At 47.8% G+C, this 25,382-nt stretch overlaps 1 protein-coding gene across 1 annotated transcript in view; it reads right to left on the bottom strand.

The window, feature by feature from the left end:
- Positions 1-25,382, bottom strand: part of VWA3B (von Willebrand factor A domain containing 3B) — a 233,261-nt gene that overhangs the window by 179,317 nt on the left and 28,562 nt on the right. The window contains exons 4-7 of the mRNA XM_008008091.3: positions 22,331-22,581; positions 20,624-20,783; positions 13,007-13,176; positions 3,030-3,145 (exon numbers count right to left, since the gene is read on the bottom strand). Of these exons, the coding sequence (XP_008006282.3) occupies positions 3,030-3,145; positions 13,007-13,176; positions 20,624-20,783; positions 22,331-22,581 (697 nt within the window). The remainder of the gene's footprint in view (positions 1-3,029; positions 3,146-13,006; positions 13,177-20,623; positions 20,784-22,330; positions 22,582-25,382) is intronic.

Genomic DNA, 25,382 nt, shown 5'->3' with positions numbered 1-25,382 from the left:
ATGGAAAACAGTATGAAGGTTTCTGGAAAAAAATTAAAAATAGAATCCCCATATAGGATTCAGAACTTCCATTCTGAGTATATATCCCAAAGAATGAAAAAGCAGAATCTCAAAGAGATATTTTGTGCACCCGTGTTCCTAACATTATTCCCAACAGACAAAAGGTAGAAGCAACCCAGGAGTCCGTTGGTGGATGAATGAGTGAACGAGATGTGGCACATCCATGATGAATGAGTGAACAAGATGTGGCACATCCACACGGTGGAATATTATCCGCCCTCAAAAGGAAGGATATTCTGGCACATATTACAACATAGATGAAACTTGAGAACACTATGCTAAGTGAAATAGGCCAGTGGCAGAAAGACAAATACTGTAAAATTGCACTTATTTATGAGATACCTACAGTAGTCAAATTCAGAAAGGAGACAGAAAGTAAGTAGAAGGACGGTTGCTAGGGGTGAGGGTGGGACAAATGGGGTGCTGTGATTTGAATATATGTGTCCCTCCAAAATTCATACATTGGAACCTAATACCCAATGTCACAGTATTAAGAGTGGGGCCTTTGGGGAAGGAAGTAAGTCATGAAGATGGAGCCCTCCTGAATAAGACTAGTGCTCTCATAAAAGAGGCTGAAGGGAGTGTCCAGGTCACTTTTTTTTTTTTTTTTTTTTTTTTTTTTGGCCCTTTCCTCGCCTTTGCCTTGTGCGGGCACAGCATTCCTCCCCTCCCAAAGATACAGCAGCAAGGCCCAGTCTGGGAAGCAGACTTAGCCTTCACCAGACACCAAATCTGCCAGTGCCCTGATCTTCGATTTCCCAGTCTCCAGAACTGTGAGCAGTAAGTTTCTCTTTATAAATTACCCAGTCTAGGGTATTTTGCTTTAGCAGCAGGAACAGACGCAGACATCAGAAGCTACTGTTTGATGGACACAGGGTTTCAGTTTGGGAAGATGGAAAGGGTGGTGATGGGTGTACAGCAGTGGGAATGTCCTTAACACTACTGAACTGTCAGCTTCAGAGTGGTTCAGATAGTACATTTAAGGTACATATAATTTACTCTAACTTTTTAAAAAACATTCTTTATCTTAACTGCAGTTTCTTTTTTGTATTGGTACAGAGCATGGCATCGTGGTAAGTCACACCCCGAAAGCCTGTTACCTGGAATCCAAAAAGTCAATAATAGCAGGAAATTCCTTCAGATTGCCAGCAAAGTCCTCTGCGCTATGTGTCTCCAACGCCTTACTTGAGAGTCTCTATTTTCTATACAATAGAGGGGGAAATAACGTAAGAAGTCACTCCCCCACCAAACAAGAGGGTGGCCTGAGAAAAGTGATGCTGGAAAAAGCTTGAAGCAGCTGATGTGGCAACGGAGAGAGACGTGATCAGGTAACGGGAAGAAACCTGCCTCTGAGGCCCAGGTGAGGTGGGAAATCACACATTTTCCCAATCAAAACAGTCTGTCAAGGTTTCTGGGCAGTCTGAGTGGGAGAGGTAGGCTTGGAAATGCTGGCATTTCTGGGACACCGTGATGGACAGAGGAGACAAGATTCACGTACTTAGGATTTGGGATTCTCCCCCCAGATTCAGATGTGATCACTGAAATGGACTGAGAACAGCAATCCATGCCAAGCATTTTATTCTAAGAAAAGTGTTTTTGTATGCAATTTGCATGCTTCAAAAGGTTAGTAAGATGGTAGTTGCTGAAAATGCAAGCTATGCAGTTTGTATTTCCCTTTGTAACTAAGTTGCCAAGGAATCCAGAGACCAAGACTAAACCCCCTTTCCAGTAATTGGCACACCTTGGGTTGCTGGTAACATCTCACATTCTTTGCCCTGATTAAATCATTGCCCACTAGGGTTAATCTTGTGAAATACTTTCAATAGGCATGACATACATTCTGAATTAATTTCTTCTTAGATTAGCATCGATCTTGCCTATATATTGGCATTTTCTCAAATTCTCTGGAGATGTCCCTTTCATAATTGGAACAAAGGTGTCTGTTACGTGAAGTAGTGCCTCCAGTGAACTCTATGGGAACCTCTTCCCTCCTCTGCTTGGACACCAAGAATTTGAATCTACAAAGTGTGTGTCAGGAACAGGCTCATGACTCATCCTCACTTTTATCTACATCTGACAACCTAACCTCCTCCTGGGAGCCTTTGCGGCACCATTACATAAATCTTTCAAGCAGCTGTTGCTACAACTGCTCTCTCATCCCTAAGGAGTAGCCTCTGCCTTATAATGAAGCTAGAAATCTGTTTGATAATTTAAAAAGCGGGGGAGTGGGGGTGGGGTTTCTTAGACTTCTAACAACCCACCAGGTCACTTCACCCAACAATCGAACAGGGGGCTTCCTTCCCTCCTTTTCTCAGTGGGGTTTATTCAGAGTCTTCAGCACTTTGCAATTGCATCAGCTTAAAAGAAACTCCCATCTCCTGGCTTTCTGAGTAACCTTCCAGTGTTTTTCTGAATCACAGCCTATTTCTCACTGATTTGGTGACCTCATTCTCTGTCCTCATTAAGTTCTCTGATCACATTCATTGAATGAAAGGGGAAGTTCATACCGCCTCCATAAAGGTTCCTGTGCAGCCTCGGCCTCACAAGGGACAGGCCAGTCTCTTAAGCTGCATCCACAGGCCCTGCTTTCATCACAGGGAGGACAGCAGAAACCCCCCCAAGAACCGCTGACACCCTCTCTGCAGCCTCCCAACTAATCCACACAGCAGAGTGGCTCTGCCTTGCGGAGAACTAACCCCGGCATTGACATGCCCAGGGCCACATCTCCAGCAGGTTCTCGAGTAGTAAACACACATCCCTTAGGCCATTTCCCTGGGTTGTAAACTTATGCCCGGTTGCTAGGCTGACAAATTCACCACTAATATCCATTAACTCCGCTCTTGCACCACATTAATAATATTATACAAAAGACACGGGGAGTCTCTCCCTCGTACTTTACTTCCTAATGATCCACGTCATCTGAGGCTATTCGGGACATAGCTACACCACTTCTTCTGGATTCCAGGTACCTGGAGGGAGTTTTCCTTTCAGTTTCCTTGAATTCCAAGTCATCACATCGTCACCATCCTTCGTGGAGAATGCGGGAAATTCTACACACTCTGTTCTCTCAGCAAATGCGTGGAATCTGAAACATGAAGAGACGCTCATCAGGAAGGTAGGACGCAGGTGTCCGTGCATGCCTGTTACTTCTCCTGGGACTGAACGCGCTCTTCTGCGGCACTGGGCATCTTCATCTTCTTAGCCACGGTCACTACTTCTCCTTACACCTTGTCAATTCCACAAGCAAAAGACAGGGAGGCAGAATAGCACAGAGAATTGTGAAAGATGCGGGATTTTAACTGACAACTCATCCTTTCATTAGAAGGTAAATTAGCTCTACCAAATGGTATTTCTTGGTTCTGGGAAAATGACACTCTATGCTTATATTCTTTCTCTTGCTCCCAGGGTTCCATCATGTTAACACAGCTTAACCAAGCCAGGGGTCTAATGAGGGGCCCCAGTAGCAGCCATCAGCTCTGTGGGTTCAGGGAGGACAGCTCATGACACAGACAGCATTTGCCTCATCTGCCTGCTGCTGATGCGTACCAGTCAACTTTAACTCGGCAAACACCCACTTCCCCAGGAGCCAAGCTTAGGCACGAATGAGCAGCATTCCTGTGTGGGCAAGTTTTTAGGACCTGTCTCTTCAAAGCATAGTCCAAGGAGCAGTAGGTTAGGAATACACACTCCCAGCCCCCACCCAGCCCTGTGGAGTCCAAATATCCATTTAACAGGGTCCCCAGGGGGCTGACAGGCACAGGAAAGTTTGCAAGCACTGGTGTAGTGCACAGGGTGACGGGCTAAGTCACACCCTCAAAGTCACTTAACTGGAATCCAACAAGTCCATAAAGAGCAGGACATTTCTTTCAGGCGGGCAGAGGAAGTCACAAGTAATGCTCCTGCAGCCCCACAGGAGTTCCATCTCTGCCTAGCACCACACGCTCAACTCAGAGAAAATCCCGAAGCACCGCTTAGGATGGAAATGGTGGGAGAAGTCTAGGGAACCCACCTCGGCTATGGAAAGCCTCAGTCTCTTCCTAAAGGGTTTCAGGCAAGACTGGAATAATGACTGGATGGCAATTAAAATGTCAGCCTCATTCTGGTGGCCCTTCCTAAAGCCAGTGAACTCTTAGCCTGGTCATTCCCAACTCCTGCAGGAGCTTCATCCAGAGCTGAAATGTCCAGCTCCCTTGCCCTGCAGGCAAGGAGGGGAGATGGGTAAGGTTTGCCCCAGTAGGCCCCATGCCCTGAGTGTCAAGGCCTTTGGCGCCCAGGACTTCCCACTCTCTGATCTGTTTCCTAGATTAGAAAAGAGAGCAGGGCAGAAATTGCCTCTGGCTGATACAGTCTCGTTTGTGCAGAAGCAACTCAGCATTATGACAGGCTGTTTGAGCCTTAGAGCACAGCACTGTGCTTGGACTGGTGGTTCTACCCAGACACAGCCTCTGGCACAGGAGAAGCCCGAGTCCAGCTGGAGGGTCACCAGACCAGGCAGCCTCCTGCAACCTGAGACACTCAGGACATGCCACTTGCAGCTGGAGAGTAACTGCCCTCCGGCTGGGGCCCCACAGCCAAAGGTACACCAAGACCAACCAGAAGCCACGGAGCGTCCAGGCAGGGAGTGGAGAAGGCAGGGGCACTACTCATGCTGGGTTACACCTGCCTGCAAAGGCCCAGAGCGTGGACAGGAGGATCAATGCCTCATCCTTTTCTGCAAAACCCACCTCCATGCACTGCACGGCTCGTTAGGTAGCTGAACCACAGTTTCTCTCACAGGAAATTTTTCCCTGGGCTCTAGCATGCCCCAGATGAGCTAAGCCGAGAACAGCAAGAGAGGTGACTGGCCAGTTGCCTCTTTCAACTAGCGAGGTTAGAGGAGGGAGCCCCCTTCTGTACTTAGGGGCACAGGAACCCAGAATGGGAGCCACATACCTGACGTTAAAAGATTTCAAAGTGCTGTTAAGAGCAGCCACAGCAATGGTCCTTAGAGTCCCAAAGTCTTGTTACTAACGAAAATTCCTAGCCCTTCACAGAACCTGAAAATTAGAATTCCTGGGGCTGTGGCTATAAAATTCGTATTTCAGTCAAGCTCTGTGGGCAGTTATTATGCCAAGTGATGGGAAAAACGCATATTCCCGGGCTCACTCTATGACACGGAATGAGCCTGCAAGGTGAAGCCTGGCCTCCGTATCATTAACAAGCTCCCCAGGGACTGTGATGAGCACCTACACTGAAGAACGAGATGCCATCTTACCCTGTTAGGAGGGCTGTTATCAGAAAGAAAAACTAACAGATGCTGCTGAGAAGGCAGAGAAAAGGGAAGTGTCAGGCCTCTGAGCCAAAGCTAAGCCATCACATCCCCTGTGACCTGCACGTACACATCCAGATGGCCGGTTCCTGCCTTAACTGATGACATTACCTTGTGAAATTCCTTTTCCTGGCTCATCCTGGCTCAAAAGCTCCCCCACTGAGCACCTTGTGACCCCCCCACCCCTGCCCACCAGAGAACAGCCCCTCTTTGACTGTAATTTTCCTTTGCCTACCCAAAAGCTATAAAACGGCCCCACCCCTATCTCCCTTCGCTGACTCTCTTTTCAGACTCAGCCTGCTGCACCCAGGTGATTAAAAAGCTTTATTGCTCTCACAAAGCCTGTTTGGTGGTCTCTTCACACAGATGCGCATGACATTTGGGTGCCGTGACTCGGATCAGGGGACCTTCCTTGGGAGATCAATCCCCTGTCCTCCTGCTTTTTGCTCCGTGAGAAAGATCCACCTACGACCTCAGGTCCTCAGACTGACCAGCCCAAGGAACATCTCACCACTTTTAAATTCGGTAAGCAGCCTCTTTTTGACTGTCTTCTCCAACCTTTCTCACTATCCCTCAACCTCTTTCTCCTTTCAATCTTGGCGCCATATTTCAATCTTTCCCTTCTCTTAATTTCAGTTCCTTTTCCTTTTCTGGTAGAAGCAAAGGAGACACGTTTTATCCATGGACCCAAAACTAAGGGGGCGGTCACAGACTCAGGAAAACATTCTTCCCTTGGTGTTTAATCACACAGGATGCCTGCCTGATTATTCACGCACATTTCAGAGGTGTCTGACAACGCGGGGATGCCTGCCTTGGTCCTTCACCCTTAACGGCAAGTACCGCTTTTTTGGGGGGCAAGAACCCCCCCAACCCCTTCTCTGTCTCTACCCCTTCTCTGCTTTTCTGGGGGGCAAGAACACCCTGACCCCTTTTCTCCATGCCTCTACCCCTTCTCCGCTTTTCTCGGGGCCAGAACCCCCCTAACCCCTTTTCTCCATGTCTTGACCACTTCTCTCTGCTTTTCTGGGGGGCCAGAACCACTTGACCCCTTATCTCCACATCCCGACCCCTTTCCTGTTTTTCTAGAGGGCAAGAACCCCGAACCCCTTATCTCCAAGTCCCAACCCCTTTCCCACTTTTCTGGAGGGCAAGAACCCCCCAACCCCTTCTCTCCACGTCTCGACCCCTTTCATGCTTTTCTGGAGGGCAAGAACCCCCAACCCCTTCTCTCCGTGTCTCTACTCTCTCTTTTCTCTGGACTTTCCTCCTTCACTATGGGCAACCTTCCACCCTCCATTCCTCCTCCTTCTCCCTCAGCCTGTGTTCTCAAGAACTTAAAACCTCTTCAACTCACATGTGACCTAAAACCTAAATGCCTTATTTTCTTCTACAATGCCACTTGACCCCAATACAAACTCGAGAGTAGTTCCAAATAGCCAGAAAATGGCACTTTCAATTTTTCCATCCTACAAGATCTAAATAATTCTTGTTGTAAAATGGGCAGACGGTCTGAGGTGGCTGACGTCCAGGCATTCTTTTACACATCGGTCCCTCCCTAGTCTCTGTTCCAAATGCAACTCGTCCCAAATCTTCCTTCTTTCCCTCCTGCCTGTCCCCTCAGTCCCAACCCCAAGCGTTCCTGAGTCTTTCTAATCTTCCTTTTCTACAGACCCATCTGACCTCTCCCCTCCTCACCAGGCCGAGCTGGGTCCCAATTTTTCCTCAGTCTCCCCTCCCCCACCCTATAATCCTTTTATCACCTCCCCTCCTCACACCCAGTCCGGTTTACCGTCTCCTTCCGTGACCAGCCCTCCCCCACCTGCCCAGCAATTTCCTCTTAAAAAGGTAACTGGAGCTAAAGACATAGTCAAGGTTAATGCTCCTTTTTTTTATCCGACCTCTCCCAAATCAGTTAGCACATAGGCTCTTTTTCATCAAATATGAAAAATCCAGCCCACTTCATGGCTCATTTGGCAGCAACCCTGAGATGCTTTATAGCCCTAGATCCTAAAAGGTCAAAAGGCCATCTTATTCTCAATATACATTTTATTACCCAGTCCACTCCTGACATTAAATAAAAGCCCAAAAATTAAATTCTGGCCCTCAAACCCTACAACAGGACTTAATTAACCTCACCTTCAAGGTATACAATAATAAAGCAGAGGCAGCCAAGTAGCAATGTATTTCTGAGTTGCAAGTCCTTGCCTCCACTGTGAGAGAAACCCCACACTCTAGTGCACAAGAACTTCCAAATGCCTGAACCGCAGCAGCCAGGCGTTCCTCCAGGACCGCCTCCCTCAGGAGCTTGCTACAAATGCCAGAGATCTGGCCACTAGGCCAAGGAATGACCGCAGCCCAGGATTCCTCCTAAGCCATGTCCCATCTATGCAGGAACCCACTGAAAATCAGACTGTTCAACTCACCTGGCAGCCACTTTCAGAGCCCCTGGAACTCTGGCCCAAGGCTCTCTGACTGACTCCTTCCCAGATCTTCTCGGCTTAGTGGCTGAAGATTGACGCTGCCCCATCACCTTGGAAGCCTACAGGACCATCACAGACGCTCTAGGTAACTCTCACAGTGGAAGGTAAGTCCGTCCCCTTCTTAATCAATAAGTAGGCTACCCACTCCACATTACCTTCCTTTCAAGGGCCTGTTTGCCTTGCCTCCATAACTGTTGTGGGTATTGACAGCCAGGCTTCTAAACCTCTTAAAACTCCCCCATTCTGGTGCCAACTTGGACAAGATTCTTTAATGCACTCCTTTTTAGTTATCCCCACCTGCCCAGCTTCCTTATTAAGCCAAGACATTTGAACTAAAATATCTTCTTCCCTGACTATTCCTAGGCTACAGCCACACCTCATTGCCACCTTTTCCCCCAGTTCAAAGCCTCCTTCGCATTCTCCCCTTGTATCTCCCCACCTTAACCCACAAGTATAGGATACCTCTACTCCCTCCTTGGCGACTGATCAGTCACCCCTTACCATCCCTTTAAAACCTAATCACCCTTACCCCGCTCAATGCCAATATCCCATCCCGCAGCACGCTTTAAAAGGATTAAAGCCTGTTATCACTCGCCTGCTACAGCATGGCCTTTTAAAGCCTGTAAACTCCCCTTACAATTCCCCCATTTTACCTGTTCTAAAACCAGACAAGGCTTACACGTTAGTTCAGGATCTGCGCCTTACCAACAAAATTGTCTTGCCTATCCACCCCATAGTGCGAAACCCATATACTCTCCTATCCTCAATACCTCCCTCCACAACCCATTATTCTGTTCTGGATCTCAAACATACTTTCTTTATTATTCCTTTGCACCCTTCATCCCAGCCTCTCTTCGCTTTCACTTGGACTGACCCTGACACCCATCACCCATCAGGCTCAGCAAATTACCTGGGCTGTATGGCCACAAGGCTTCACGGACAGCCCCCATTACTTCATTCAAGCCCAAATTTCTTCCTCATCTGTTACCTATCTTGGCATAATTCTCATAAAAACGCACGTGCTCTCCCTGCTGATGGTGTTCGGCTAATCTCCCAAACCCCAATCCCTTCTACAAAACAACAATTCCTTTCCTTCCTAGGCATGGTTAGTGCAGTCAGAATTCTTACACAAGAGCCAAGACGGTGACCTGTAGCCTTTCTGTCCAAACAACTTGACCTTACTGTTTTAGCCCAGCCCTCATGCCTGTGTGCAGCGGCTGCCACTGCCTTAATACTTTTAGAGGCCCTAAAAATCACAAACTATGCTCAACTCACTCTCTACAGTTTTCATAACTTCCAAAATCTGTTTTCCTCCCCCACCATCGCTCAAGACAATGCTTATGCTGATAAGGTAGCTAAAAAAGCAGCCATCAAAAGGCATCAGATCCCATCACTCAGGATAATGCTTATGCTGATAAGGTAGCTAAAAAAGCAGCTAGCATTCCAACTTCTATCCCTCACGGCAGTTTTCCTCCTTCACATTGGTCACTCCCACCTACTCCCCCTCTGAAACTTCCACATATCAATCTCTTCTCACACAAGGCAAATGGTTCTTAAACCAAGAAAAACATCTCCTTCCAGCCTCACAGGCCCATTCTATTCTATCGTCATTTCATAACCTCTTCCATCTAGGTTACAAGCCACTAGCCTGTCTCTTAGAACCTCTCATTTCTTTTCCATCCTAGAAATCTATCCTCAAGGAAATCACTTCTCAGTGTTCCATCTGCTATTCTACTCCTCAGGAATTTCTCAGGCCCCCTCCCTTCCCTACACATTAAGCTTGGGGATTTGCCCCCACCCAGGACGGGCAAATTGACTTTACTCACATACCTGCAGTCAGGAAACTAAAATACCTCTTGGTCTGGGTAGACACTTTCACTGGATGGATAGAGGCCTTTCCCACAGGGTCTGAGAAGGCCACCGCGGTCATTTCTTCCCTTCTGTCAGACATAATTCCTCGGTTTGGCCTTCCTACCTCTATACAGTCTGATAACGGACCAGTCTTTACTAGTCAAATCACCCAAGCAGTTTCTCAGGCTCTTGGTATTCAGTGAAACCTTTATATCCTTTACCGTCCTCAGTCATCAGGAAAGGCAGAACGGACTAATGGTCTTTTAAAAACACACCTCACCCAGCTCAGTCACCAACTTAAAAAGGACTGGACAATACTTTTACCACTTGCCCTTCTCAGAATTCAGGCCTGTCCGCGGAATGCTACAGGTTCCAGCCCATTTGAGCTCCTGTCAGTGGACACTCCTTTTTATTAGGTCCCAGTCTCATTCCAGACACCAGACCAACTTGGACTGCACCCCAAAAACTTACAGCCTGAAAACTCACCAACCAAGCAAGTAATTACAATGAACCCGGTTAGGTTCTCTCTAATTAGATGTCCTAGGTCCTCCCAATTCTTAGTCCTTTGATAGCTGATTTTTCTCCTTCTCTTATTCGGACCTTGTGTCTTCCGTGTAGTTTTTCAATTTATACAAAACTGCATCCAGGCCATCACCAATCATTCTATATGACAACTGCTCCTTCTAACAACCCCACAATATCGCCTCTTACCACAAAATCTTCCTTCAGCTTCATCTCTCCCACTCTAGGTTCCCACGCCGCCCCTAATCCCGCTTGAAGCAGCCCTGAGAAACATCGCCCATTATCTCTCCATACTATCCCCCAAAAATTTTTGCTGCCCCAACACTTCAACACTATTTTGTTTTATTTTTCTTATTAATATAAGAAGACAAGAATGTCAGGCCTCTGAGCCAAAGCTAAGCCATCATATCCCCTGTGACCTGTGCGTACACATCCAGATGGCCGGTTCCTGCCTTAACTGATGACATTACCTTGTGAAATTCCTTTTCCTGGCTCATCCTGGCTCAAAAGCTCCCCCACTGAGCACCTTGTGATCCCACACCCCTGCCTGCCAGAGAACAACCCCCTTTGACTGTAATTTTCCTTTACCTACCCAAATCCTACACAACGGCCCCACCCCATCTCCCTTCGCTGACTCTCTTTTCAGACTCAGCCCGCTGCCCCCGGGTGATTAAAAAGCTTTATTGCTCATACAAAGCCTGTTTGGTGGTCTCTTCACACGGATGCGCATGACAGGAAGTCTCATAAATTGCTGGTGGCAATGTAAATTAGTACAGCCATTATAGGAAAGAGTATGGAGATTTCTCAAAAAACTGAAAATAGAACTACCATACAATCCAACAATCCCACTACCGGGTATTTACCCAAAGAAAAGGAAGTCAGCATATCAAAGGGATATCTGCACCCTGTGTTTATGACAGCCTTACTCACAATAGCCAAGATATAGAATCAACCTAAGTGTCTGTCAACGAGTGAACGGATAAAGAAAGGTGGTACATACATGATAAATATTCTTCAGCCACAAAAAGAAGGAAATTCTGTCATTTGCAGCAACATGGATGGAACTGGAGGTCATCATATTACAGGACGTAAGCCACGTATAAAAAGACAAATATCACATGTTCTGACTCATGGGTAGGAGTTGGAAAAGTTGATCTCATGGAGATGAGAGTAGAATGACAAATACCAGTGGCTGGGAAAGGTGCGAGGATTAGTGGGATAAAAACAGGTTGGTTAACGGGTACAAACATACAGTGAGATAGAAGGAGAAGGTTCTAACGTTCCAATGGTAAAGTAGGCTATAGTTAGCAACAGTGTATTTTATATTTCACAATAGCTGGAAGAAGGGACTTAAGATGTTCCCAACACATAGAAATGATAAATAAGCTGATGGGCATCCTAAATCCCGACTTGATCGTTCCACATGCTAAGCATGCAACAGAATATCGCACGGGCTCTATAAACATGCACAAATATGTATCAATTTAAAAATATTTAAAGAACAAGTGCTCTGGGAAGACCCTGTACCCATTTCAAGGAGAACTTAGGAAAGGATTTTATAATTCTCCTTGTAACCACAGAAGTAGCTGGTCTTTCTCCACAAGAAACCTAAACTTACACACACACACAGACCCAGGGTGTGGGGGCATGTGTTTTAAAATCCAGGTTTTATTGTTATTCGGGTATTGTGAGGTCAACAGATAAGGAGCCTACTGCCACTGAAAAGATAGTTTGTTACTCAGGGTTCCCCTATGGACTGAACTGTGCTCCCCCAACCCCAAGCCAAAAAAATTCCCATGTTGAAGCCCTAATTCCCAATGTGACTCTCTTTGGAGATAGAACAGGAGTTAATAAAAGTTACCAAGGAGGTAATAAAGGTTAAAGGGGGTCATAGGGCAGGGCCCTGATTCTATAGGATGAGTGACCTTATAGGAAGAGGAAGAGACACCAGTGAGTGCTCTCTCTCTCTCTCTCTCTCTCTCTCCCCCCCCCACCATGTGAGGACAGAGTGAGAAGGCAGCTGCCTACAAGGTGGGGAGAGAGCCCTCACCAGAAACTGAATTCATCTTCACCTAGTACTTCCCAGCCTCTAGAACTGTAAGAAATAAATACTTGTTTAAGCCACTCAGCCTGTGGCAACTTTTTATGGCAGCCCAAGCTGACTAGCCCAGTTCCCAGGAGGAGAGAGGGGCACAGCGTGCCATGCAGGCCACACAGGGAAGCACCGGGTCAGCCGGAAGGCAGAGGGAGTGAGGGGAAAGGTAGGTGAGGACCTTTAGTGTGGCTTCCAAGGGAAGGAACAGGAGAGGAAGGGTAAGCAGGCTTAGGATTGGCTATTTGAATTATTTGAATAATTTCTGTGGTCTCTGGGGTGTAAGGGCTGTCCCAAGTTTTCCGGTGCATGGGCCTGGAGTGATTAGGGTAGAGAACAGTGGTTCTAAGTGAGAGAGCCTGGACTGGCAGTGTGGGCTCTGGCTGGTTTGCATATGAAAGTCCACCCTAGTGAGTAATTTGCTATCTCTAGGAACTGGCTAGCCCTACGAGGGACGGGGTCTCCTGGACCAGCAAGGCACCAAGAGGTCAAAGGATCAGAACTGCAGAAAACAGAAAGGCATGATTAATACAGGATGGAGAAGAAAAGATGCAGAGAGACTAGATACTACACTGGGAAGAGGAGAACACAGCAATAGATTGGTTAAAGCCATGAAGAATGCAAGACCCACTGTTGATCCTGTGTGAGCAGGCAACCCACTTGCTGTCACTCAAGAGCACATTTTCTGCCTACCTGCTGTGGGTCTTGGCACTCAGATCCTTTAGGAAAGCTATAGTGTCTTCTCTTCTGGCATTGAAGGACACTGTGTAGACTGGATACGGGATCTCCAAGGCCCTCTGGAGGAGAAGCTCCTTGGATTCTTCAGGAACATCCCCCACCACAAAGTAGTAAATGGATTCAATCTGCAAAACAGTGGTGCCAACGGTTTATCTCCCTGACATGCCCTAGCTTGGTACTAGACTCATCAGTAATACCCTTTCTACAAAATGACCTCTTTAAAAAAATGGGCAGAAAGAAAGCAGCCCTGCCCAGGGTTTTCTGAGGACATCAGGGCCAGTCAGGAAGTGAGATATTCAAGGTGTGGTGCCAAGAAAGTCTCTCAACAGTGGCTATTGTCTTGGGTATGGCATGAGAATAATATGGTTGGCAGATCTGGAGAACTTCCTCTGGGCCACAAATATATCGCAGTGTTGATTTTCAAGTCAAGCAATGAAGGAAGGACTGGCACAGCCCCTGCAGGCAGGAAGCTTATCTGCCACCTCCCATGGCAGCGCCAGAATCCTACAATGCAAACTCATGCGTCCTCTGTCTGAGGCAGAATGTGGAAAGGAGGGCACATCCCCAGCTGGCTCCACCTCTGGGCTCACCTCAGCAGGGACTCACACGCCTGGGGCTAGGGTGCGGCTGTCCTGACTGTGCATAGCTGGTCAGATGCCAGGTCCGCCTGCAGTGCCCTGCCTCTTGCCACCAAACCAGTACATGAGAAGAACGGGAGAATAAGCAACCCCCATGTCAGGACACACACACACACACCCCACTTAAACCAGTGATTCTGGAAGATGCACACCTCCCCCGATAAGCAGACAATCCCAGAGAAGTGCCACCTGCTGAATTGAGAGATAGAGAACTCTCTATCTCAGGGCAGCCGCTCCTCCCGCCCTGTGGCAGCCCCGCCACCCTCGCTCCTCCCAGGACGGTGCTTCTGCAGTGCTCCCCGCCCCTGCCACCCGGGAGCTCTGTCACCTCAGGCAACTGACCTAACTTCAGTGTCTTCCCTTGTAAAAACGGAGATAATGCAGTTTATTATTCATGACAGAATTGAAACAGGATGACTTCCAACTATGTGTGCATTTCTATACATCTCAGAAAGTAAAAAACCCAAGGAGAGCCAGGAATCTGTATCCTCTCAACCTGCCCTAAAAATGTCTCGATGGACTGTGTCCACACATAACCGGGGAAGAAACCCCAGCAAATGTATTGTGTTAGGGGATAAATAGACATCACCCTCCCTTTAGGATTCATGACCTTCTCCTTGCTCTAATCCCAAATCCCGATGAGCTGAAGATAGTCAACAAATGGCCTCACCGCAACGTCTATCCCAGGCCTTAAACACACCTGGCCGGGGAGGTGGGGGTGGTGGGTGTCCTCATGGTTGATTTCTAGTTGGTTGGGGTGCTCTGCCTGCAGCAGATGGAGCAGACTGTGCCAAGGAGGTGGAAGAGATGAGGGTGGGAGGCAGTGGGTGGGGCCCAGACTTAGGAGAAGGACAGAGTGAGAGCTGAGATCAGGCCACCCGAGGACCATCCCTCCACCACCGAGGCACAGAAAGCCCCAGCCCCTCCCAGGCCTCTTTCTCTCAGGCCTTTCAACATCAGCTTCCTGATTCTAAAAAGTACCAATGGAGCAGTAAAAGACTGAGGAATATTGTAAATTTCCTCAAGTCAGCAAACTGGAAACAAGAAAAACCCTGAAAGAAGGAAGAAACCAACTTCTCTGGATTCGTTATAGCCATCCAATACTGCTCTTCCAGCAGATGCGTTCGGTTTTTCACTCTTTTCCTGGTCTGATGCATGACCTTGTGGGAGATGCATTTAAATGGCTTCCACTTAGCAGGCCTATTATTTATCCGAGTTTTCCAGTTGCGTCAGTGCCCAAGTTTAGCATGGGGACAGGTTCATCCTGTTGCAAGGATCTAAATGACACATGGCCTGAGACAGAGGAGCAGACGCAGAGTATTTTCCAGGGTTGGTCAGATGAAGAGGGAGGTGAGGACACACATCTCGAGGTGGCCTGTCAGCCGCTCCTGACACCACACACGTCCAAGACACGTCATGTAAACTCAGCTTCTTTGCTCTGGCAATAATCCGAAAACCTGAAGTTCTTGTGCAGAAATGTTGTTCCCTTGAGATTTCATCAAACTGAAAATTGCTGTAGCCAACAGTGAGTCAGGATTTCTTTTCCTTTACTAAGGTTATGATATTATTCACTATTCATTAAGTTCAGTACTAGGCTTCTTAATAGTATACATTTTCAGTCAACTCTGTAGTACAGATTTCCTGGGACATGCTTTACATTGGGACCACGTATCCCCCTCACTCTCCTGCACACAGTCTTTCTGCCTCTCCTTTCTGCTCACGCGATGACACTTAGAAAAACAGAGAGGAGGATACATATGCTACCTATTCCTGTCTGCCATCAAACTGGCAAAATGCCTCTTAAAGCAACATGGCTTTCAAACTGTTGGCTATTTGGGATGATAAACTAAAATGGATTATTTCACTCTGTACAACAGTCCTGTGGAGCATGAATTATTACCATGCCCAGTTTACAGATGAAGAAACTGAGGCTTGGAAAGGAAAACTGAGTTGGCCTTGGAGCTGGTAAGCCTAGGCTGCCTGGCCCCACAAGCCCTGCCCTTGCTGTCCACAGCTATGCTGTGCTGTTCGTGGCAAGGCTGGTCACCTGTTAGAGATGAATGTGAGCCCCAGAATTCTGAAAATAAGAGCAAGCAACAGAAGGTGGCCCCGGACAGGTACTTTTTTCACTTCTGTGGTTACCTCACCATCCAAGGGTTCAGGCTCCTACCCCCAATACCAACATCACTGACCAAAAGTTGGGACCAGGCGGTCATGTGGCTTAAGGGAGTTATCCTCATGGGAATCTGCTCCCCTAACCAGCGTATTTGAGCTCCTTGAAGGCAAAGGCCAGTCCTGAGGCTCAGTAGCAGCCTTCAGTCCAGGAGCAGCTTCCTCACCGACCACATTTCCCTAAATGCTGATTTGCACCGAATTTGATAACATACATGAGTTCCATTCCGCTACTTTAGAGGGAGTCAAAAGCTCTTGCCACTTCATGCTACATCACGTAGGGAGGAGCCTTTATGTTTTCACTTGAAATTCCTTATTCTATCTGGGCCATTCATTCTGCAGCTTCACACAGTAACATGCATTCTGCCCCGCCAAAGAGTCCTTGACGTCTTCCTAGCTGCGGCTTTTGGGGGAAGAAACAAACAGACTAGGAGTGTGTGCTTCTACTCTGACTGCCCTCTGCTCTGCGGGCCAGAGTCTGTGCTCTCATTCCCGAGGCTTCCAGGTACAAAAATCTTCACTCTTCAAAGAGCAAAAAGAAAGTCAACCAGAACAGCAGGGAAAGATCCAGCAAAATTCTGTCTCGTTCTGTGTACACCTTTGAACACTGCAACATTTCCGGCCAACTCCAGACCTTGGATCTGATCTCCAAATCCCCCTGTACCTGTGGGAGCCCTCTGCTGTCTCAGCCCATTTGATCTTCTGATTCCCTCCATGGTGGTCACTGTCACCATGGTACAGATCTAGTTCACCTCTCAGATCCCTCCTAAGACCCTTGACCACCACCGACTTTCTGGCCTCCCAGGTTTCAGGGTCTCTGTCCCCACCTGCCATCCTCACCAGGGTCCTGCAAGTCTCAGTAAATTCACCTGTTCAGTCCCACACAGACCATCTCCCTTCAATTCACAAAACTCAGATCTATGCCATAGCTTGGAAATGAGACCCACATCTTCCCCTCAAACTGAAGAATATCAAAATTATTTCTTTTCCGACACTTCACTGTTCAACAAGCATTTATAGAGCCCTCGTTAGGCATCAGAGACACAAAAACGAAAAGATCTGATGCCTGCCTGAACCACTTCAAGGAAATAAATGAACTGCCAGGGCCATGGATTAATGTGGCCAAGACTTTGGCTTTCAGTCCGGCAGTGAAGGTTCTTTATGAAATCATGCGGGTCTGTCTTTAATCCACTCACTTGGTCTCCCAGGAAATCTGATTAAAAGAAACCAAAAACTAAACAGATGTGCGCCAGCAGATGGATGGAAGAGAGGCTGAGAACAGAATCAGAAATGCAGGTGTCTTCTGGGTAGATGGCCTTGTCCCGGCAGAGAAGCAAAGCCCCTCAGTCTTCTTAGGCAGCTTAGAACGAGGGCTCTGGGTAAACAGCCTTCCCTTTCATCCTGTACACCACCCTTCCTCGTAAGGCCTGGGAAGCTACTAATTTCCAAAGATGCATGTCCTGGACCAGGGCTACTGAAGAGCAGAATCGCTGTGCCGGTCCACACACCCAGTCTCTGAGGATGTCAACCCCCTCAACCACCAAACATGTCCCCAGGACCCCACGTGCTGCCCTCCCCATGAGCCAGGTTCCTTTTCATGGGACGCAACAGTAATGCATCTATCAATAGTGCTCTTCGAGTGCTGTGAGTAGAGCCAGTATTTCAACAGACCTCCCACTGCACGTGCTCTACTTAGACCTCAAGGCTCGTTGCTTCCTGTTTCAGTCTTCCTGGCCCGCGGTGGTTACAAAGCCTGCACCTGGAGGGGGCCAGGAGCCTCTCTGGACATCTTCCTTCTCCATGACCAAGCGTGTGGTTCAGCCCTACTCTTCATGCGGACTTGGTACGGAAACCGGACTTGCATGTTAATTTGTGGGCACAAGACAACGCCCACTTTCCTGGCTCCTCTCAGCACCCGCTCATGCAGGGAGGCACTGGCCTGCGGCAGGCTGTCATCAGTAGGAACAGTCTGGGGTTTATATTTGCTGTTCAAAAAATTCCTTAAGCCTTCCATCTTTTCTCTTCAGAGCAAACAGCAGCCATGTGGATGAATTCGGAACTCACTGGGACGGGCATGACAGGCATGGAGCAGAGAAGCAGGACTTATGGGAACCCACTCCCCCCAGCCCCTGCCACACACGTGGTTTTTAACTCTTCATAAAACATAGGACATGGCATTTTTATATGCAAGGCAGTTGCATTTACTAGAATTTTCCTTGAGACCACCCCCAGATCGAGGCTGTGGGCAGAGGGGCACAGCGGTCTGTGCAGGCCTTGCCTGTGCTGCTCCACGGTCTCTTCTCAAAAGCTTCCAGGCTGCATTTGATGATCAGTGCCTGGGAGCTTCTTTCTTGGTTCCTTTTCTTCCATAGGTCTTCCGTGGAACTCACTGAATTGTTCCTTACTTCCTGGGATAGGAATGAACCCCAGACAAAGGAGAGGCACGAAACAGAAAGGCAGGGTCACTGGGGGATCCTGCAGTTAGATCAGGGGGCCACAGTCAGCCAGGTTCATAGACAAAGAGGACAGCCATGTACACAGGACCACGCACACACCCCGAGCCTGGGAAATGGACCATGTGCACAGGACCACGCACACACACCCCGGAAATGGACAGTGTGCACAGGACCACGCGCACACACCCCGAGCCTGGGAAATGGACCGTGTGCACAGGACCACGCGCACACACCCCGAGCCTGGGAAATGCACAGTGTGCACAGGCTCATGCACACACACCCCGAGCCTGGGAAATGGACAGTGTGCACAGGACCACGCGCACACACCCCGAGCCTGGGAAATGGACAGTGTGCACAGGACCACGCGCACACACCCCGAGCCTGGGAAATGGACAGTGTGCACAGGACCACGCGCACACACACACCGAGCCTGGGAAATGCACAGTGTGCACAGGACCACGCGCACACACACACCGAGCCTGGGAAATGCACAGTGTGCACAGGCTCATGCACACACACCCCGAGCCTGGGAAATGGACAGTGTGCACAGGACCACGCGCACACACCCCGAGCCTGGGAAATGGACAGTGTGCACAGGACCACGCGCACACACCCCGAGCCTGGGAAATGGACAGTGTGCACAGGACCACGCGCACACACACACCGAGCCTGGGAAATGCACAGTGTGCACAGGACCACGCGCACACACACACCGAGCCTGGGAAATGCACAGTGTGCACAGGCTCATGCACACACACCCCGAGCCTGGGAAATGGACAGTGTGCACAGGACCACGCGCACACACCCCGAGCCTGGGAAATGGACAGTGTGCACAGGACCACGCGCACACACCCCGAGCCTGGGAAATGGACAGTGTGCACAGGACCACGCGCACACACACACCGAGCCTGGGAAATGCACAGTGTGCACAGGCTCATGCACACACACCCCGAGCCTGGGAAATGGACAGTGTGCACAGGACCACGCGCACACACCCCGAGCCTGGGAAATGGACAGTGTGCACAGGACCACGCGCACACACACACCGAGCCTGGGAAATGCACAGTGTGCACAGGCTCATGCACACACACCCTGAGCCTGGGAAATGTTCCATTTTTTTGAATGCTTATTAAGGTGTCCAGACACTTGAAATTTTACAGATGTTAAAACAAACTCAAAGGACCAAGGAACAAAGTAGCTTGTATCTGGTTCTTCCTTGATGGAAAACATTTGTTCCTTTGGCCTTGGAAGGAAAAACAATGTGTTTCCAATTACAAACCATCACCCTCAGTATTGGTAAACACAGGCCAGTGACTGCTGGGGGCTATCTTTCAAGATGCCAACATGTGGCTTCTTTCTCCAACAATGGACTTCTTGATGCAGCTGGGTAAAGCTTGAAACCTTCAGAAACCCCAGGCTTCCCCAGTGGAGGAAACACGTAACTGATAAGTAACTGTGTCCAAAGGCAAGCAGACCTTCCCACAGGGAGTCAAGGCTGGCCAAAGGACCCCACCTGCCCAGACTGTGTCTCCACTGGCTTGCCACTGCCCCAACCCTCCCATCACTAGAGTCATTCCCAGAAACACAGACCCTGTGGCTCAAAGAGACATAACACACCACCATCTAATCACTTCTTCCAGGTAAAGCTTTATTTCCAAAAGGTCCCTATCAAAATTCATGTCAATACATTGACATCCAAACATGGATGGAGTCATCAGCTTCCATGCACTTCACCTTGGAAAGTATACGACTAATGACAGATCCATCTGTGAAGAAGACGAACTAGAAAAGATTCAGAATGTGGATGCTGGGAAAACCCTATTTCCTCATCCTCAGGGTTCTATGAGGAGTCTTCCAATCTCTCTCTCCTCCCCGTAAGAGACAGACTGACCGATCTAATTGGCAGGAGAGCAAGAGTGAAGTTAATATGGCAGAGATGCACAACTATGGCCTCACTCCTGTCCTTTCTTGATGCTCGGTGGGTGTGAGTCGCACTTGGCTCTCCCGACACTGGCTAAACAAGGGTCTACCCTGCATCCCCAGTCACCCCACAGAGGGAGCCCAGCCAGGTTCATCCCCAGTCACCCCACAGAGGGAGCCTAGCCAGGTTCAGGGGACGGGTATTCAGGGGCCTCATTTGGGTTGTTCCAGATATGCCATCACCATCAGTGCCTGATGGGATCTCTGTCGGATCCTGCTGGGAGGGGCCTAAGATCAGCTGAAGGGCTGTGTAAAGTCACTGAATGTGAAGAGTTAAGCTGGAAACCACCTCCATGGCCTGGGGCCAGCCATGGACACGTACTTACAGTCTTGTCTTTCCCGGCTTCCAGCAGAGCATCCAGGCAGCCAACCTCGCTCGCAGTCAGTTCAACAGTCAGTGTCTCAACCCAGTTGATGGCAGCAGCTATGGACTGTTTGGTCACAGGAGTAGCATTTTCCTGCCACTTCACAGGCTCTTGAGAAACCCTGAAAGGGATCACATGGAGTGGTCACGGGGCAGTGATCCATGCTACTGGGGATGCCAACCCTCCGTCTCACAGCCATGAGCAGCAAGCCTCCAACATCCATCTCTAGAGCCGAAAAAGAAAGAAATCATAGCTCCCAGCCCTCTGATGTTACCAACAAAACCAGCAAGCTGTTTAAGACAGGTTCCCAAACCACCACTATCTTCTGTAAGCCGTGCTGACTAGGAAAAACAATGTTTACATGAGAAACAGAAAGGTAACAATTAACAATAAGTCTTTTAAAACATTAAGAGAAGTTATTTTTCATAAACAGGCAAATGTATATGTAGCTGGCTTCTTTGAACAGTAAATTTATAATAATTCACAGTATTTGCAAATCACCAGCAATTCTATTACTCTATTAAGATTTGCAAATCACCAGCAATTCTATTACTCTAAAATTTTATGTCCAATTCCTTCATGACATTGTTTTCATTGCCCTGAAAGATTCCCATGGGCTGCCTTCTTTTCTATTAATACTGCTATTGTTTTGAGTTCAGCAGAGTATTGGCTTTTAAATCCTGAGACAATTTGGTAAAACCATTTCGTTTGGGCTTGTACATGACTGGTAGAACCCGCAACTCCAAAAAAAAGAAGAGCCATTTGAATCATCTCAATTTATTTGCAATTATCAATTGCCCCCATGGCCCGCCACCAGAAGCAGGGCTGGCTCACACTCATGTCTGCTGTGTGCTTCCTGGGTAGAGGATCTGGCTGAGTGGCATCTACGTTGTACAGAGGTTTCCAAGAAAGCAAAAGCTTTGCAGACTTAAGTACTTAATTCCTTCAGTAATATGCCTGTGACAGAAACAGGAATCTAGATAGAACATAATTAGGCATTGTCCCCAGAGATGTCCTCTATTTAGCTGAAAGTATTTGATTAAAACCAGAAAAACTGAATCAGGTACATCCTTCCCCAACCCTTATCCAGATGTTTTTTGTCAGGGAGGTGCAATCACTTTTCCAGATGAGAAGTTAGTGCTGAGGTCCAAATTCTCTTGAATCCAAGAATCCATAAATAATTGGTTATGAAAACTCTGAAATATGGGAAATTCCGTAAAGCCAGCCACCTGTTGTTCTGGTGAAAGGGGTCAACTTATAGGGAGGTCAACTTGAGTTGCAACTTCAGTCTGGAAAATCAGTGAAATTAGTGACCTTCGAATTCATGACCCAAGTTAAAAGCTAAAATGAATGAAGAGATTTATGACCTTAAATACACATTTGCCATAACTCATATTCTTATATTTTAACCTTCCCATGCACGGAAGAAATGCCTGTTTCTAAATCTCTTTTAAGGTGAAAGCTAAGACACCCTGTGCAAAGAAGATAAAAGTTCCTAAGATTTATTCACTGTGGGATTGCTGCTGAAATTACATCTTCCAGGAAAGTGTAAGATAATGCCTCTTCCCTCACCAGAGAGAGAACTGTGTCAGCTGTGCTACTTAATTCCAAATATGTACAAATTCCTATGAAGTTTCACTAAAACACTCCCTTCCTATGGGAACTCACCGTATGATATTGAACTTGGTTACATGAGCCACCTGCTCCTGGAGAACCATTGTTAGAGCCTCTCGGCACAGACCAAGCTCCCGCTCCTGAATGCAGCCAAAATCCAGCACTATGGTGATGCACTGTTCCAGGATGACACCAAAAATCTGCCGGCTTTTGCTGGTGAGCCAGTCCATTCGCTGCTTGTAGCTCTCCACAGCTTGTGTTAAATGTTCCACAAACTGATAAATCAGTTCTGACTTAGCTGTCAGCTTAATGAAAATAAAAGACAAAAACAATAAAACAACATGAAAATAAGTCACTTGAACCACAGTGCTGCCACTGAGAACTGTGCACTGATAACAATGTTATCAATGATCCTCCAAACGCTACAGAATCCAGGAGAAAATGTTCCAGTTTTTCAACTGAAAAACCCTTGGATTATCCACAGAAGAAATGATGATGTGATCTATTCAAAATACAGCAGTCCTTAAAAGAAATCTTTCCAGATTATGTTTTATCTTTACAGTTACAGATTAGAGTATTAGCTTTTAAATCCTGATTACCTTTATCAGAAAAAGCCCAGGACCCTCTTAAGAAATTAGGTAGAAGACTGAGGCAGGAGAATGGCGTGAACCCGGGAGGCGGGGCTTGCAGTGAGCCAAGATCGCACCACTGCACTCCAGCCTGGGAGACAGCAAGACTGTTTTTAAAAAAAAAAAAAAAAAGAAAGGAAGAAAGCAATTAGGTAGAAGAAAAGACCAACAAAGGCAGATGGAAAGTAATGTCTCACTAAAATGTTTTCCTAAATATAACATCTCGAAAATGCTACTGAACATGCCAGCACACCTTCCTGGCTTCCTCTAAGGGATGCCATCCCGGCTACACATCCTTCTGCTCGTGACCTTTGTCCTCACGCCCTCCTCTCTCGGGAGAAGCTGCCCTGCACCTGGACCACCTGATCACTCACTGCTGCTACCAACAGCCTTTGGGCTGCCCCCAAGTGGTGACACGGACTTGCAGGAAGTTTCTTGTATGTGCAAATAAACCATCCTTCACATAGATCAGACACACTGTGCAAGGCCTTTCAGGAGGTAGAGAGGCAATAGAAGACATAGAAAAGGAACAAGAAAAAAATGTGCCCTATTCTGTGGCAAAGCACTTTTATTTTATTTTATTTTATTTTATTTATTTTATTTTTGCAGTTGCAAGATTTAACAGAGTGAAAACAGACCTCCCATACAAAAGGAGGGGACCCAAAGAGGGGAGCCGCTGCCGGCTGGAATGCCTGGGTTATATCCCGATCATTGTCCCTCCCGCTGTGCTCTCAGGCAACAGATGATTGGCTATGCCTTTACCTTCTGTTTTTGCCTAATTAGCATTTTAGTGAGCGCTTTTGACCATCTGATTGGCCGGGTGTGAGTTAAGTTGCAAGCCCCGTGTTTAAAGGTGGAAGCTGTCACCTTCCAGCGAGGCTTAGGGATTCTTACTCGGGGCACATTTTAAAAGAAGATACAGTACTTTATCTTGGAAAATGTGCTTTCAGACCACATCACCTCCTTCCACATTTTTGTGCCTTGGCTCAGGCTCCTTCCTTCCCTGTCCCATGTGTCTCTCAAGCTCATTCCTCAAGCTCCAGCATCACTTCTTGGAGGCTTCTCCTGGCCCCTTAAGACAGAATTACCAACTCCTTCACCAGCATCCACAGCTGCTGCTACAACACAGAAGCCAGGGTGGGCACAGCACAGGGAATGTGGGGGTGGGTTTTGAAGGTAAAGGGAGAGATGTTTTTAAGAGTTCGGCATTGATTTTAATGTGGTTCAGATAAAAAATACACTTAGCACATCAAACTCAAGATTCCACACACAGTATTGCTTAGGACCAGGCTTAGTTTAAAAAGTAATTTAAGCTGGACCGGGCATGGTGGCTCATGCCTGTAATCCCAGGACTCTGGGAGGCCAAGGTGGGCAAATCACCTGAGGTCAGGAGTTCGAGACCAGCCTGGCCAAAGTGGTGAAACCCCATCTCTACTACAAATACAAAAATTAGCTGGATACGGTGGTGCACACCTGTAGCTACTTGGGAGGCCAAGGCTGGAGAATCGCTTGAACCTGGAAGACAGAGTGAGCTGAGATGGCACCACTGCCCTCCAGCCTGGGCAACAGAGCAAAACTCCATCTCAAAAAAAAAAAAAAAAAAGTAATTTAAGCTTTGGAAAAAGTAAGTAGTGGGTACATCTTCAAGCTGAAGGCAACCTACCATTCCCATCATGGAGGTTTCTCCAAGGGCTGAATGACCTGCCTGTCCCTCTTACAGTTTCCCTCCAGGCTCTCTGCTGTTTCCTGGGCAGCCCCAATACCCCTTCAGGGTATTTTTACCCGTGGCCCCCTGCTGCCCCACCAGAGCATTGCCAGCGGCCCCTGATGGAAGGCTTCTGCCAGCAGCCTGGTAGCACATTGGCTGCCCCAGCACAGCCAGTGCTCGACCTCAAGGGGCCAGAGGACAAAGCCACAGCCCAGTCCTAGGCCCCAGGGTGACAGCATACAGCCCAGGAATGCTGAGCTGCGCCTTGGCCCTCTGAAAGCATCCAGAAACAAAGCCAATCAACTATACCCAACTCGCACCGCAGTCAAACCCTCAAGGGAAATAAAGAACATAAAAACAAAAAGGCCCATCCAAAGGATGGCAACTTAAAACGATGAAGACACATCAGCCTTCACAGGTGAGAAAGAACCAGTGCAAGAATTCGGGAAACTCTCAGTCTAGAGCGTCCTCTTACCTCCAAGCAATCGCACTAGCTCTTCAGCAGTGGTTCTTAACCGGATTGAAATGGCTGAAATGACACTGAATTCAGGATCTGGACGTCAAGAAAGCTCATAAAGATACAGGAGAAGGTGGAAACCCAATCCAAGGAAAACAGTAAAATGACCCAAGAATTGGATGACATCGCCATATTAAGAAAGAACCAAACTGAACTTTTGGAGTTGAACAATCCACTACAGAAATATCATAATACCATTAAAATCATTAACAACAAAATAGACCGAGCTGGGGAAAGAACTTCAAAGTTGAA

Source organism: Chlorocebus sabaeus, chromosome 14, assembly GCF_047675955.1.
Source record: "Chlorocebus sabaeus isolate Y175 chromosome 14, mChlSab1.0.hap1, whole genome shotgun sequence".
In the NCBI taxonomy this organism is placed as follows: Eukaryota; Metazoa; Chordata; class Mammalia; order Primates; family Cercopithecidae; genus Chlorocebus; species Chlorocebus sabaeus.
This window is presented reverse-complemented; position numbering and strand designations above follow the sequence as displayed.